The sequence below is a fragment of the Zootoca vivipara genome, chromosome 13, assembly GCF_963506605.1.
Source record: "Zootoca vivipara chromosome 13, rZooViv1.1, whole genome shotgun sequence".
Classification (NCBI taxonomy): Eukaryota; Metazoa; Chordata; class Lepidosauria; order Squamata; family Lacertidae; genus Zootoca; species Zootoca vivipara.
Genome location: NC_083288.1, coordinates 37,957,626 through 37,970,862, shown reverse-complemented (window position 1 = coordinate 37,970,862; position 13,237 = coordinate 37,957,626). Strand labels below are relative to the sequence as shown.

At 45.6% G+C, this 13,237-nt stretch overlaps 1 protein-coding gene across 4 annotated transcripts in view; it reads left to right on the top strand.

Annotated features, from left to right (window-relative positions):
- The window catches only part of MVP (major vault protein), a 28,465-nt gene that overhangs the window by 841 nt on the left and 14,387 nt on the right, over positions 1 to 13,237 (top strand). For 2 of the 4 annotated variants that reach the window (XM_035134812.2, XM_060281662.1), the window contains exons 2-6: positions 10,075 to 10,146; positions 10,544 to 10,673; positions 11,849 to 12,044; positions 12,569 to 12,692; positions 13,079 to 13,210. In XM_035134812.2, coding sequence (XP_034990703.1) covers positions 10,552 to 10,673; positions 11,849 to 12,044; positions 12,569 to 12,692; positions 13,079 to 13,210 — 574 coding nt within the window. In that variant the 5' untranslated portion in view covers positions 10,075 to 10,146; positions 10,544 to 10,551. Of the gene's footprint in view, positions 1 to 135; positions 311 to 9,728; positions 9,848 to 10,074; positions 10,147 to 10,543; positions 10,674 to 11,848; positions 12,045 to 12,568; positions 12,693 to 13,078; positions 13,211 to 13,237 lie in introns of those variants that run through there. The other 2 variants (XM_035134813.2, XM_035134811.2) reach the window with 2 other exon arrangements.

The following is a 13,237-nucleotide window of genomic DNA, read 5'->3' as shown; positions in this document are numbered from 1 at the left end:
GACGAGCGCTGTGACCGTAGGGTTTTTTCTTTTAAAGAAGAAAGTTGATTGGTCAGCGGCGAGGCGGCCGCGCGCGAGTAACGGTTGCTTCTTTCCCCTCCCCGTTAGTTTTCTTTTGAGTGACTCCGTCCCCTCTCACAAAATGGCCGCCAGGGAAGAGCTTTATCCGTAATGGCCATTATGGTGCCTTTTCTCTTTCTGCCCCTCAATCCATATTATTCAACCCCCCTGCCGTACACTTATGTCGCCTATATTTTAAAAAATGTCGCAGGGAAGACGAACGAACTCGACAGCACATTTGGGCTTGCAGGTACTAGTAAGTAAGGTGTAGGACGATCTGCATGACCGACTGCTGTGATCTAGAACTTAACATAGATAGACAGCTAATGCTTTCATAGTATGGGATTATGTCACTATAGCATGCGGCATTGTACTGCAGTTTCAACCATATCTGGAAGTAATGTCTTACTTGAATCCAGGAGAAATTCTGAATAGATATGGTTTGTATTGCCCTCTTGGCACTTACACCAGGAACAGGAGATTACTCATTTATGCAAGTTACTTTAATGTGACTTATGCAGACTTCACATGGACAACCTTCAGCAAGAACTTGAGTTAAATGTGAGACTTGTAACTCTCACCTCTTGGCAAAGGAGGCCTCAAACACAATTATTTAGGGTTCCTTGTTTTAACACATGACAGGCTTGGGAAAACCTCAGGATCGCATTTGTACACCAAATGTTCTTAATTGAGCTCAGATTTAGCACCACAATGCTGCTGACTCAACTGGGCAGGCAAACAGATAACAATTGTTAGTAGAAATCCCAGGGGGTAATACCTTGTTTACTTATTTTTACTGTGATTGCTGTCCCATGCACCCTGTTCAATCCACATTATACTTGTGCCAGGGCAGATTTGTAAGTTAGCTACGTTCATTTAATATATGGTCTTTAAGCAGAGGCTTGACAGGCATATGTCAAGAATGCTTTGATGGTGTTTCCTGCTGGGCAGGGGGTTGGACTGGATGGCCCTTGTGGTCTCTTCCAACTCTACGATTCTATGATTCTACTACATTTATAATTTTCTTGTCCTCCAAGGCGTTCAAGTGGTGTACGTGATACCCTGTGGAATAAGTTCCAGATAGTGACAACTTCAAGGTCACCCAGAGCTTCATGGGCCAATGGGAATTTGAACACTCTATGAGTCTTCCTTGTACTAGAGGGATACTAACCTCTATAGCACTCTGTCTCCTGGCTTGAATTGCACTCTGCAACCACAAACCACTGAGCGTCAGACTTTTATATGGATGCTGTCAACATCTTTTCTCAACGCCTCTGCTTGGTTTTGAGTTGGACTTTAAAAAAAATCTTCCAGTAACCAATTTTCAACAAGCCTGTGTCTTGAACGATTCTGATAACTTCTCTCTCTTTTAAAGCAAACCCAAAACAGAAGTTTACAACCTATTTGTTGTACCTTTTGTAGCACTGAGCTGGGCAAACTGAGGAGTGCTTTTGAGGGAATACAATGTATCGCTATTACAATAATCGCTATATAATAGGAAGATGCTTCAAATGCTTACCTTAAATGGTGGTGGTGGAGGTGAAAATAAACATTTTCTAACAATGACAGAATGTGTGGCTCTGCTCCTGGATCATGCATATTCGAAAATATAACACTGTTGCTTATGAGTGGGTACAGAATTGCAGCCCAATTTAGGGACTTGCTCCCATCAAAGAGGGACTATGAATGCAGCCCTGCTGTGGAATCCTGTGCCTGCTTTCAAAAGCCAAACCCTCTATGTTGAATAATGTTTACTCACAGGCAAGTATGCTTAGGATCGCTGCCTTAGGGCTTCCAAGCAAACAGGCATCGAAGTGGAATGCCCATCATGTTTGCTGCACAAGTGAGGTCACGCACTTGGATGTGACGGCAGAGGAAATGGCTGACAGATTAACAACCCAAAATGACACGCTTTTCTGTTTTTCTGGTGCACCTTTCAAATGGCTGTTGCCCGCCTCTCCTGAAGTGGACAATTAGTATTCCTTAAATTAAAAAACAACAACAACAGACTAGGTGACGTTACGCTACAGAATTTGTCTTGTTTTGGAAGCTATTTCTCTCAACGCGCATGCGTTTTGCAGCATTTCGGCACCGTAGTCTAAAAGAAGGAAAATACGCATGCGCTTTGGGAAGGAACGGGGGCGTAGCAGTGAGCCGTGCATAGACCGATGCGGAGGCACTGCGAAAACAATACGCTCGTGCGCAGTACAGCTCGCTGGTTGTGTCGCGCGCGCGGCTATATAGTGTAAATAAATCAATGCGCATGCTCGTGAAGCCACGGGGAGCGCATGCGCAGCGGGACGTCTCCGTGCTGCGACTACCGTGAAGAATGCGGTATGCGTTTGCCGCATGCGTAGTAAAAGCAGCTCTCGATTTGCCGCCTCCCCTCGTTTCCCGTATGAGTTGTGATCTCCATTTTACGCTGCCTGAGTGCCAGCAGTGCCGCCTGTGCGCGAATTTCAGTCCGGATTGTTTCATGTTTGCAATAAATGTGAAGAGGCCAGGATTGAAAGCAGTTGCTCAAGGGTGTCCCTGATGAAGAATTAAGTGTGAAGCACGTTGGGTTTAATTTTTAAAAACGTATATATTATTCAGTCTTTTATCCCTGCGACTGATGCCTTCCCGCCTTTTTTTACTGTGAATGTGTAAGAAGAAGAAAATAAAGCATCAAAAGTAACCAGGAATTCCCACCTTCAATTAAAGTAAAGAAAGTATTTAACTGATAATTACTTTGTAGACCTCATGTGATCTTAGTGGACTTGAAGAAAAGTACAGTCCCTGCAAGAAGGTGTGGGAGGGGGTGGGGAAGCATTTGCACTGTAAGGAACAAACGTTCAAATCATATAGGAGACTCCTCTTCAAACTAATTAATTTCTCCCCCCCCCAAGCCGTTTAGTATATCCAATAACTAGAAAAGTGCCGAAATAATTTCTCATACATTGCTTCTGTAATCGTTACAATAATGGTTGGCTTTTCTTTTTCATTTGTATACTGCCCACCATCTGAAAATCTCGGGTGGTTCACAACAATAGAAGAGGAAAAAACCACAAATATATAAAAACAAAAACCCCAGCAATGCTCCCCCTCCCCCCCCACCACACACAGCAAAGGCCTGGTTGTAATGAAGGCACCAGGCAGACCTCCCTGGGGAGAGCAAACAAACAAGAAGACCCGTTCTTGTGTTGCCAGTCACCCTCCAGATCTCTCATGGAGGAGGCACACGAAGAAGAGCCTTGGAAGATGATCACAGGGTCTGGGTCGGATCATATGGGAAGAGGTGGTCTTTGGGGTGTTGTGGTCCAGGACCAGGAATTTGAATTAGGCCCCGAAACTAATTTGCAGCTGGTGCAGTCAAGCCAGGATCAGTGTCATGCTCAAACCTTCTTGCCCTGGTGAGCAACCTGGCTGCTGAATTCTGCACCAACTGAAGTGTCCAAACCCATTTTCAGAGGCAGCCTCATGTATAGCTCATTGCAGTAATCTCATGTATTTGCTCATTGCAGTAATCTAATCTAGTGGTAATCTAATCTAGTAATCTAATCTTGTGGGACCCAGGTGGCGCTGTGGTTAAACCACTGAGCCTAGGGCTTGCTGATCAGAAGGTCGGCGGTTCAAATCCCTGTGACGGGGTGAGCTCCCGTTGCTTGGTCCCAGCTCCTGCCAACCTAGCAGTTCGAAAGCACGTCAAAAATGCAAGTAGATAAATAGGAACCGCTACAGCGGGAAGGTAAACGGCGTTTCCATGTGCTGCTCTGGTTTGCCAGAAGCGGCTTTGTCATGCTGGCCACATGACCTGGAAGCTATACGCCGGCTCCCTCGGCCAATAATGCGAGATGAGCGCGCAACCCCAGAGTCGGTCACGACTGGACCTAATTCAGGGGTCCCTTTACCTTTACCTTTAATCTAGTGGTTACCAGAGCATAGACAAAGGTAGCTGGGCTAATATTTTTGTCAAATGGATAAATTGAGATGAGACTATGACTGCAATCCTAATCCTGTTTACGTAAAATTCACTAGGATTTACTTCTAAGTAGGCATGGTTAGGATTGTGTTGTAAGAAATAATTGTCTAGATTTGAAGCAAGGATTCAAAGCTTGAGCTCATACCCATGGGTAAATTATTCAACTACCTATAGAGAAATATGTATTCCTAGATGTGCCTAGGTAGTCTGATAGGCGTGCTCTGGTCCATGGGGTCACGAAGAGTCAGACATGACTAATCGACTAAACAACAACAAGTATGATACAGTATACCAAGTGTGCATCTATTACACAAATGTAAAGTAGTTTATAATGACTTTAGCCACCAGTGCTTTGCCCCAAAGGAACATAAGAATTGTAGGATGACATACTGTATCAGGCAGAGATTTATTGGTCCCTAAAACAGTTACAATTCACTGTGAATTGTAAAAACTTTTATATCTGAAGTTGCATGATTATGCTGGATGTGGGGTAGGTAGGTTAGGGTGGCCAACTGTGTTAGGGCTCCTGTACCTTTAACTGCTGCCCTATATTCTTCCCCTCATTGTTGCAGTGATTGAAAAAGCAGCACCGGCTGCATTCCCTCTTTTCATGCAACTGGTAAAAAGGGAGCCCTGCCCTAAAATAATCATTGGTAATTTGCCAGCTTTTAGCAATGGGGGTTGCTAGCCTCTTTGTTTATTGAAGGATTTATGTAACTTGAGAAGTAAATAACCAGGCAGAATTTCAGAATTTTTTACAAGCTTTCATCAGACCCACCTATCCCAGCATGATACTGTATATAAAAATGCTTCTAGGTCGAGTAGAAAATCCCTAAGAATTTTAATACCCCAGTAAGTTAAGGTTGGGACCCAGGTGGCGCTGTGGTTAAACCACTGCGCCTAGGGCTTGCTGATCAGAAGGTCGGCGGTTCGAATCCCTGTGACGGGGTGAGCTCCCGTTGCTCGGTCCCAGCTCCTGCCAACCTAGCAGTTCGAAAGCACGTCAAAGTGCAAGTAGATAAACAGGAACTGCTACAGCGGGAAGGTAAACAGCATTTCCATGTGCTGCTCTGGTTTGCCAGAAGCGGCTTTGTCATGCTGGCCACATGACCTGGAAGCTATACGCCGGCTCCCTCGGCCAATAATGCGAGATGAGCGCGCAACCCCAGAGTCGGTCACGACTGGACCTAATGGTCAGGAGTCCCTTTACCTTTACCTTTAAGTTAAGGTTACCAGACGTCCCCGTTCCCCGGGGACAGTCCCCAGATTTACAAATCAGTTCCCCATACAAAATCCATTGAAGTTGAAAAGTGTCTCCAGATTCATTGAAAAAAATCTGGTAACCTTACAGTAAGTCAGTCTCAAGTATCTTTATATGCAAGTGGGTTTATACAATATCTGGTAGGCCACTTCCCTTGCATGGGAATTCCCTTGTGACTTTACAGCTATGTAAAGGACATTCTTTCAACAAGTAAAGTGTTTCCCACCACTGCTTTATACTGGCTGAAACTTCAGCTGTTATTCTCCATCAGGGCCGGCTCAAGACATTTTGGCACCTGAGGCAAACCACAAAATGGTGCCTCCCCACTGTCAGGGGGAAAGGAATGAGTGATGTTCTACATTGGGAACAAGGGTGGGAGGGAGACCTGCAGCACCTCCTGTTTGTCAAGAGGCTGCTGTAGAGCGGGCATGAGGAAGCTCTGCCAAGAAAGTGCTTGCCACAGCCATCATTGCCACCATGGGTGGTCCTTTCCTTGAAGGCTAGATCTACTGTGCCTGTAGATCCTGCTGGCTGAGGTGGCAGACCCAAAGGAGGGCTTGTGAGAGTGGTTGGGTGCAGGGTACCAAAGAAGGATGTTAAAAAAATCCAAGCGTGGTGCTTTATTAAAAGAAAGTTGCAGACTTCAGCAAATCAGCCTGCCAGGTCTCCCAGCCTTTACAGATGTGGGACGGACACTGCAGCAAGGACATGGCTTGTCCACACCCAAGCAAATATTGTGTGCATATATTATTTACACACAAAGCAGCATTCATCACTTTGGCCAGGACTTCCATCACTCCACCTGACTAGGTGAGGGCATAGGTGGCAAATACCCAAATCTTACAGATAGTTCCCCTTTCTGGCCTCGGAGCCCCGCACCCTAAGCCCACATATAAGGTAAGGTTACCAGACATCCCTGTTTCCCGGGGACAGCCCCTGGATTTACAAATCAGTCCCCTCCCCTGACAAAATCCATCTAAGTGTCCCTGGATTCATTGAAAAAAAATCTGGTAACCTTAATATAAGGATAACATCAAAGCAAGTTGATTAGTCTATAATAAAGCAAATGAATATACAGGTGAAACTCAAAAAATTAGAATATCTTCAAAAAGTTCATTTATTTCAGTAAGTTAACTTAAAAGGTGAAATAAATATAGGAGATAGACATGACATGCAAAGCGAGATATGTCAAGCCTTTATTTGTTGTAATTGTGATGATTATGGAGTACAGCTGAAGAAAACTCCAAATTCACAATCTCAGAAAATTAGAATATTAAATGAAATCAATAAAACAAGGATTGCAAATAGAACAATATAGGACTTCTGAAAAGTAGAAGCATGCATATGTACTCAGTACTTGGTTTGGGCCCCTTTTGCAGCAATTAGTGCCTCAATGCGGCGTGGCATGGATGCTATCAGCTTGTGGCGCTGCTGAGGTGTTATGGAAGACCAGGATGTTTCAATAGCGGCCTTCAGCTCTTCTGCATTGCTCGGTCTCATGTCACTCATCTTTCTCTTGGCAATGCCCCATAGATTCTCTATGGGGTTCAGGTCAGGCGAGTTCGCTGGCCAATCAAGCACAGTAATCCCATGGGCATTGAACCAGGTTCTGGTACTTTTGGCAGTGTGGGCAGGTGCCAAGTCCTGCTGGAAAATGAAATCAGCATCCCCATAAAGCTTGTCTGCGGAAGGAAGCATGAAGTGCTCCAAAATCTACTGGTAGACAGCTGTGTTGACGCTGGACTTAATGAAGCACAGTGGACCAACACCAGCTGATGACATGGCTCCCCAAATCAACACAGGCTGTGGGAACTTCACACTGGCCGTCAAGCATCTGGCATTGTGTGCCTCTCCATTCTTCCTCCAGACTCTGGGTCCTTGGTTTCCAAATGAGATGCAAAAGTTGCTCTCATCAGAAAAGAGGACTTGGGACCACTGAGCAACAGACCAGTTCTTTTTTCCTTTAGCCCAGGTAAGACACTTCTGACATTGTTTTTTGTTCAGGAGCGGCTTGACAAGAAGAATACAACATTTGAAGCCCATCTCCAGGATCTGTCTCTGTGTGGTGGCTCTTGATGCACTAACTCCAGCCTCAGTCCACTCCTTGTGAAAGTCCCCAACATGTTTGAAATTATGGTCTTTTCCTGACAATCCTCTGCAGGCTGCGGTCATCCCTGCTGCTTGTGCACCTTTTTCTTCCACACTTTTCCCTTCCACATAACTTTCCATTAATGTGCTTTGATACAGCACTTTGGGAACATCCAACTTCTTTTGCAATTGCCTTTTGAGGCTTTCCCTCCTTATGGAGGGTCTCGATGATGGCTTTCTGCACAACTGTCAGGTCAGCAGCCTTTCCTATGATTGTGATTCCTACTGAAGCAGAATGAGGGACCATTTAAAGGCTCAGGAACCCTTTCTGGTGTTATGGATTGAATAGCTAAACACTATTCTAATTTTATGAGATTGTGAATTTGGGGTTTTCTTCAGTTGTACGCCACAATCATCACAATTACAACAAATAAAGGCTTGACATATCTCATCATGAGTCATCTCCTATACTATTGGTTTCACATTTTAAGTTGAATTACTGAAATAAATGAACTTTTCAACAATATTCTAATTTTTTGAGTTTCACCTGCATTGCTGCAACAACTACCAATTAATTGGGTTATCTTGACTTCCATTGGCAAGTTCACCTTTGGCATGTTCACCTTTCCAGAACAGTTCACCTCTGGATCAACACAGTGGTTGCCTCACCTTGCCTCATGGGTGGGTCGGCCCTGATCCCCACCCCCTCTTTCTTTGCCTGACACTGCAGTGCCCACAACCATTGTAGGCATGATGCTGAAGTTGCTTACCAGTTCCCAAACATCCAGAAGGCTGTTTTCTACAATATGGCATTGAATCCTGCCTGCTCCAAAGCTTCCCATGAAAATAAGCCACTGTCAAGTGCATACAGTATTCACATATGAATAATAGCCAAAAGATGTAGGGGGGAAATAAGGAGCTAGGAGTGTGCATCCCAGAATAAGCTCTGAGCACCACAAAGTTGTGCTTCTGGGAGAGTGTCCTCTGTAAGATGGTATTGAATTCCATCTAGCTTAGGCATCCCCAAACTTCGGCCCTCCAGATGTTTTGGACTACAATTCCCATCATCCCTGACTACTGGTCCTGTTAGCTAAGGATCATGGGAGTTGTAGGCCAAAACATCTGGAGGACCGCAGTTTGGGGATGCCTGATCTAGCTCAAAGCTTACTTGGGGTGCAAGGGACATACATTTTTTGGCTATTGTCCATGTGCAGACATGCTCTTGGCCATTCCTTGCACCCAGAGGATTCATCAACATTTCATAGAACAGGCATCCCCAAACTTCGGCCCTCCAGATGTTTTGGACTACAATTCCCATAATCCCTGACCACTGGTCCTGTTAGCTAGGGATCATGGGAATTGTAGGCCAAAACATCTGGAGGGCCGCTGTTTGGGGATGCCTGTCATAGAAGATAGTCTCCCAGATGTGAAGCTGCATGATTTGTGCGGTCCCAAAGCTTATCCGGAGTTGCTCGCTCTCAGTTTCTTGCTTTTTTGATTATCACATGATGCTATCACACATATAGGAGTGTTGTGCAAAGTTGGTCATTTTGGGCTGTGTTCAATGCTACACTAGTCCTACTCAGTGAGTAGCCTCATTGAAATGATTGCATCTAGTAACAGATATTTTAGTGAAATGATAAGGGATTTTTGTGTAGGAAAAGCAGGATACAATAAATTAAGTAACTCAGCAGAGGGGGAGTTGAGGGAAGTCCAGAGGAGGGGAGGGAGAATAATTGTATATAACATGATGAATGAGATTTCTATCATTATTGGTTATAAAATTCAATAAATATTCATATTAAAAAAACCAGGGGGGGAGAAAAAGAAATGATTGTGTCCAAGTTAGGCATGTCCATTGACTTCCATGGGTCTGTTCTGAGTAGCATTGACATTGGCTACAACCCTTAGATTACAAAAAAATCATTGCTTGTCTCAAAGGGAAAAGTCCCCTGAAAATGGAGGAATGGAGGGGGTGCAGTATACCTATCTTGTGATGCAGTTCAGGGACATATATTTATTTCTTAGTGTTTTGAACTTTCATTAGATAAGGAACTGGGAATTAGGAAGCTACTTCAGCTGCGGTGAGGCAAATCGAGAACTAGGATATGAGAAGTCGGAACCAGCTTCAGCAACATAATGGAGGCTGAGATCATGATGACACTACATCTATTATGAACAGCTCCAGTTCCGTTTGATAAATTTGTCGTGACTAAGAACTCCCAATATGATGATTAGGGGATGCAACTACCAATGTCTCTTCTCCCCATTCTTTCAAAGTGTGGCCCCTGCCCTTATGATTCCTTCCATGCTGTTAGGGTCATAAATTAAATTGCACCATCCATTAAGCAACCTGCTTTCCCTTTAAAAGGTTCTCTCCCACTCGCTACTTTGCTCCTCCTCTACCAGGAACCGAAAGCTTCAGGGGGAAATTCCTGGCTGCAAAACTCTCCAGAAAATAAGCGCTCTGTTGTGCAGTAAGTTTTCTCCTCCCGCAGATTCCACTTCTTTTTAGCTACGGTAGTAGACGTCTTCGCTTGGGGATCTGGATACTATCCATCTAGAATCGGGAGATTGGTTAGAAAAGCAATAATCCCTTCCAATCCTCGAGCCTCAGGAATTCGGAGTTGCTGAATCTTTCCGTCTGCCATTATCTGGAAATTTAATTTGTCTTGCTTTCTCTCTCCCCCCCCCATCCCCCCAGATACCAAGTGCTGCAGCTAAGCTGTTCCAGAAGCCTAGCCTGAGATTTATACGTATTTTCGACAAGATTCAGGTCTTGTAACTTCCTGTCCTAGTCTTTTTATGTGCCTGATTGCTAAGCACTTTCCCTGTAATTGCCTGGAGACTTTGATTCTGCTCCGTGGAAGTGGGTGTGTCCCCTTAGCAGCACCTCCATCCAGGCTTCTGGTAGCTGTATATTTGTTTGTGCAAAACAGGGCAGGGTTGGGTTCCCTCAGTTTGTTGAAGGATTAAGTGCGGCGAAAGGCATTGGTTTTAGCACAATGTGGATACAAAGGGTGTTGCACAGTTCCTCCTAGCCCTGCCCGTGGGGGTAAGCGGGAGGGAAGGTGACTCAGGAGTCCAGGGTGTGCCCAGAGCAGCGTTTTAAACTGGAGACTTCTGTCGGGTCCATCCTATTCAGATTGCCCTCTCTTTACAACCGCTCTCAGGAGGCGAGATGGCAGCTGAATCGATTATCCGGATCCCCCCATACCATTACATCCATGTCTTGGACCAGAACTCGAATGTGACTCGAGTGGAAGTGGGACCCAGGACGTATATCCGCCAAGACAATGAGAGGTGAGCAAACCTCAAAAAAGAAGGACATTGATGGGTAGTTAGAAGAGTAGTTTCCAGTAGTGCCACAAACAGTGAGTGATGCAAGGGTTAGTAATTCCCTGCAGTGGTTATGCTCCCTCTTCCTGCTTCACCGTTTTCTCTTTCTCCCACGGATATACATGTCACTTTTTAATAGTTATTTATGAGAGGCATCGCCCGCCCTTAACCATAAGGTTTTGGGATTTTGATAAATCTGTTTTATTTATACGTAGGGGAGACCACAGTAATGAAATCATTACTGTACTGTACTTTAAAATGGCTAAAAGACAACAATTTCAGGCAGGAGAAAGGGAAAACTGGACTCTAAAGGAAAACCGAACTCTAAAGTTCTTAGGTATGTTACAACAGGCATGACTGTGGAATCTTGCCTAGGCCAAAGCTTCCTCCAGGTGCAAAGGACATTCACCTTTCTGTACTAGTCTGTCACTGCACAGCCCTGTTGTAGGTTTGGAAGTGATTTGCATGAAGTCAGGGAAGTGGAGGGGATCCAGTTGCACAATGGTCCTGGCAATGGAGTGAGAAAGGAGAGACACCGAGAGGAAAGAAGTGGTGCTTTACAAAAAACGATGGGAAGGGTCTGAACAGGGTGAGAAGGGGGGAACATGGAGGTTTTGTTTTGTTATCTAAAAAGTTTTAACAAGAAGAAATAGTGAAGATGCGTGCAATGCACAAGCCAAAACCAAAATGCCTTTCTCAGCTCCCTTCTTGCTGTACTCAAACCTGGTTTAAACCGCCACATCTTTCCCCTCAGTGTCCTTGCAAGAGTACAGGTATAATGAAGTCACTTTGCTGAACCTGAGCTGCCAACAAGCTCAAACACAGTGGTACCTCAGGTTACAGACACTTCAGGTTACAGACTCCGCTAACCCAGAAATAGTACCCCGGGTTAAGAACTTTGTTTCAGGATGAGAACAGAAATCGTGCTCTGGCAAGGGTGGCAGCGGGGGGCCCCATTTTCTAAAGTGGTGCTTCAGGTTAAGAACAGTTTCAGGTTAAGAACGGACCTCCAGAACGAATTAAGTTCTTAACCCGAGGTCCCCCTGTATAAGATCTCTTCCCAGCCGCAGAGAACCCACAAGTCCGCAATCCTAGCTGAGCCTTTTAATTCTTCCCTCCAAACCTGCTTCCCACTCCAGGATCGTGTTTGCCCCAGTGAAGATGGTGATGGTCCCCCCTCGCCATTACTGCGTCATCCTCAATCCAGTGCTCCGAGGAGTAGATGGTGCAGTAGAGCTCAGTGTCGGGGGGCAGGTGCGGCTTAGGCATGCCGACCTAGAGATCAGACTGGCTCAGGATCCTTTCCCTCTGTACCCAGGGGAAGAGGTACAGCAGGTAAGGACATGTGAGCTTCTCCTCTCCACAGTGGGGCCCCATAGTGAGGCCACAATCAGAGGGCCATTAGATGTGGGGCACACGTGTTTGGGTCTTCAGCTGTTAGCCATGATGGCTCCATTACCTCCTCCATCACAGACAATATGCCTCTGAATAGCAATAGCTAGGATCATGAGCAGGAATGTGCTCTTGTGCCCAGGTTCCTGCTTCTGGGCTTCGCAGGGGCATGTGGTCAGCCACACTGAGAACAGGATGCTGGACCAGATAGGCCTTTGGCCTGATCCGGTGGGGCGTTCCTTTGAGGTTTAGCACTTTGAGATTCTCCAGAGGGGTCAGAACATATAAGAAGAGTCTGCTGGATCAGGCCAATGGCCCATTCCATCTAGCATCCTGTTCTTACAGTGGCCAGCGGAAATCTTCATGTGTTAATCCAAAAGCAGGACCTGAGCACGAAGCCTTTGACTTGGGAATTGTTCCATTGCTATGGCTCCCTTTGCTCACTGTCTCCCCCTCCCTCTCTCCAGGGTATTACACCTCTGCAGATTGTCCTGCCTAACACCGCCCTGCATCTGAAAGCCCTCTTGGACTTTGAGGATGACCATGGCGGCAAATACGTTGCTGGGGATGAATGGTTATTTGAAGGGCCTGGTAAGTGAGAATAAGCCGAAGTTCAGTTGTGGCACAAATGCTTGGCACGCAGAGCGTCCCAGGTTTGAACGCTGGCTTCCCAAGTTAAAGGGAACAGGCAGGAGTTATTGTGAAGAGCTTTCACCTGACACTTTTGCTGGTCAGACTAGACCAGGGCTTCCCAAAATTAGTTTTGGTTTTGGGTTTTTTTGTTTTGTTTTGGACTACATTTCCCATCATCCCTGCTAGCTAGGGATGATGGGATTTGTAGTCCAAAACCAGCCAGAGACCCAACTTTGGGGAAACGCCGGACTAGACAATAGGTGGACCCAACAGCCTGGCCTGGTGAAAGGTCAGCTGTGTGGTTTGAGGCCCACCTTCTTGTATAACATCTTTGTTGTTCATAGGTACCTACATCCCACAAAAGGAGGTCGAAGTTGTGCAGACTATCCAGGCCACCATCATTCGGCCCAACCAAGCCATAAGACTTCAGGCACGGAAAGAGTGCAAGGACAGAGAGGGCAATAAGCGCGTGACAGGTATTCCTGCCATCCCACCCACAGTCT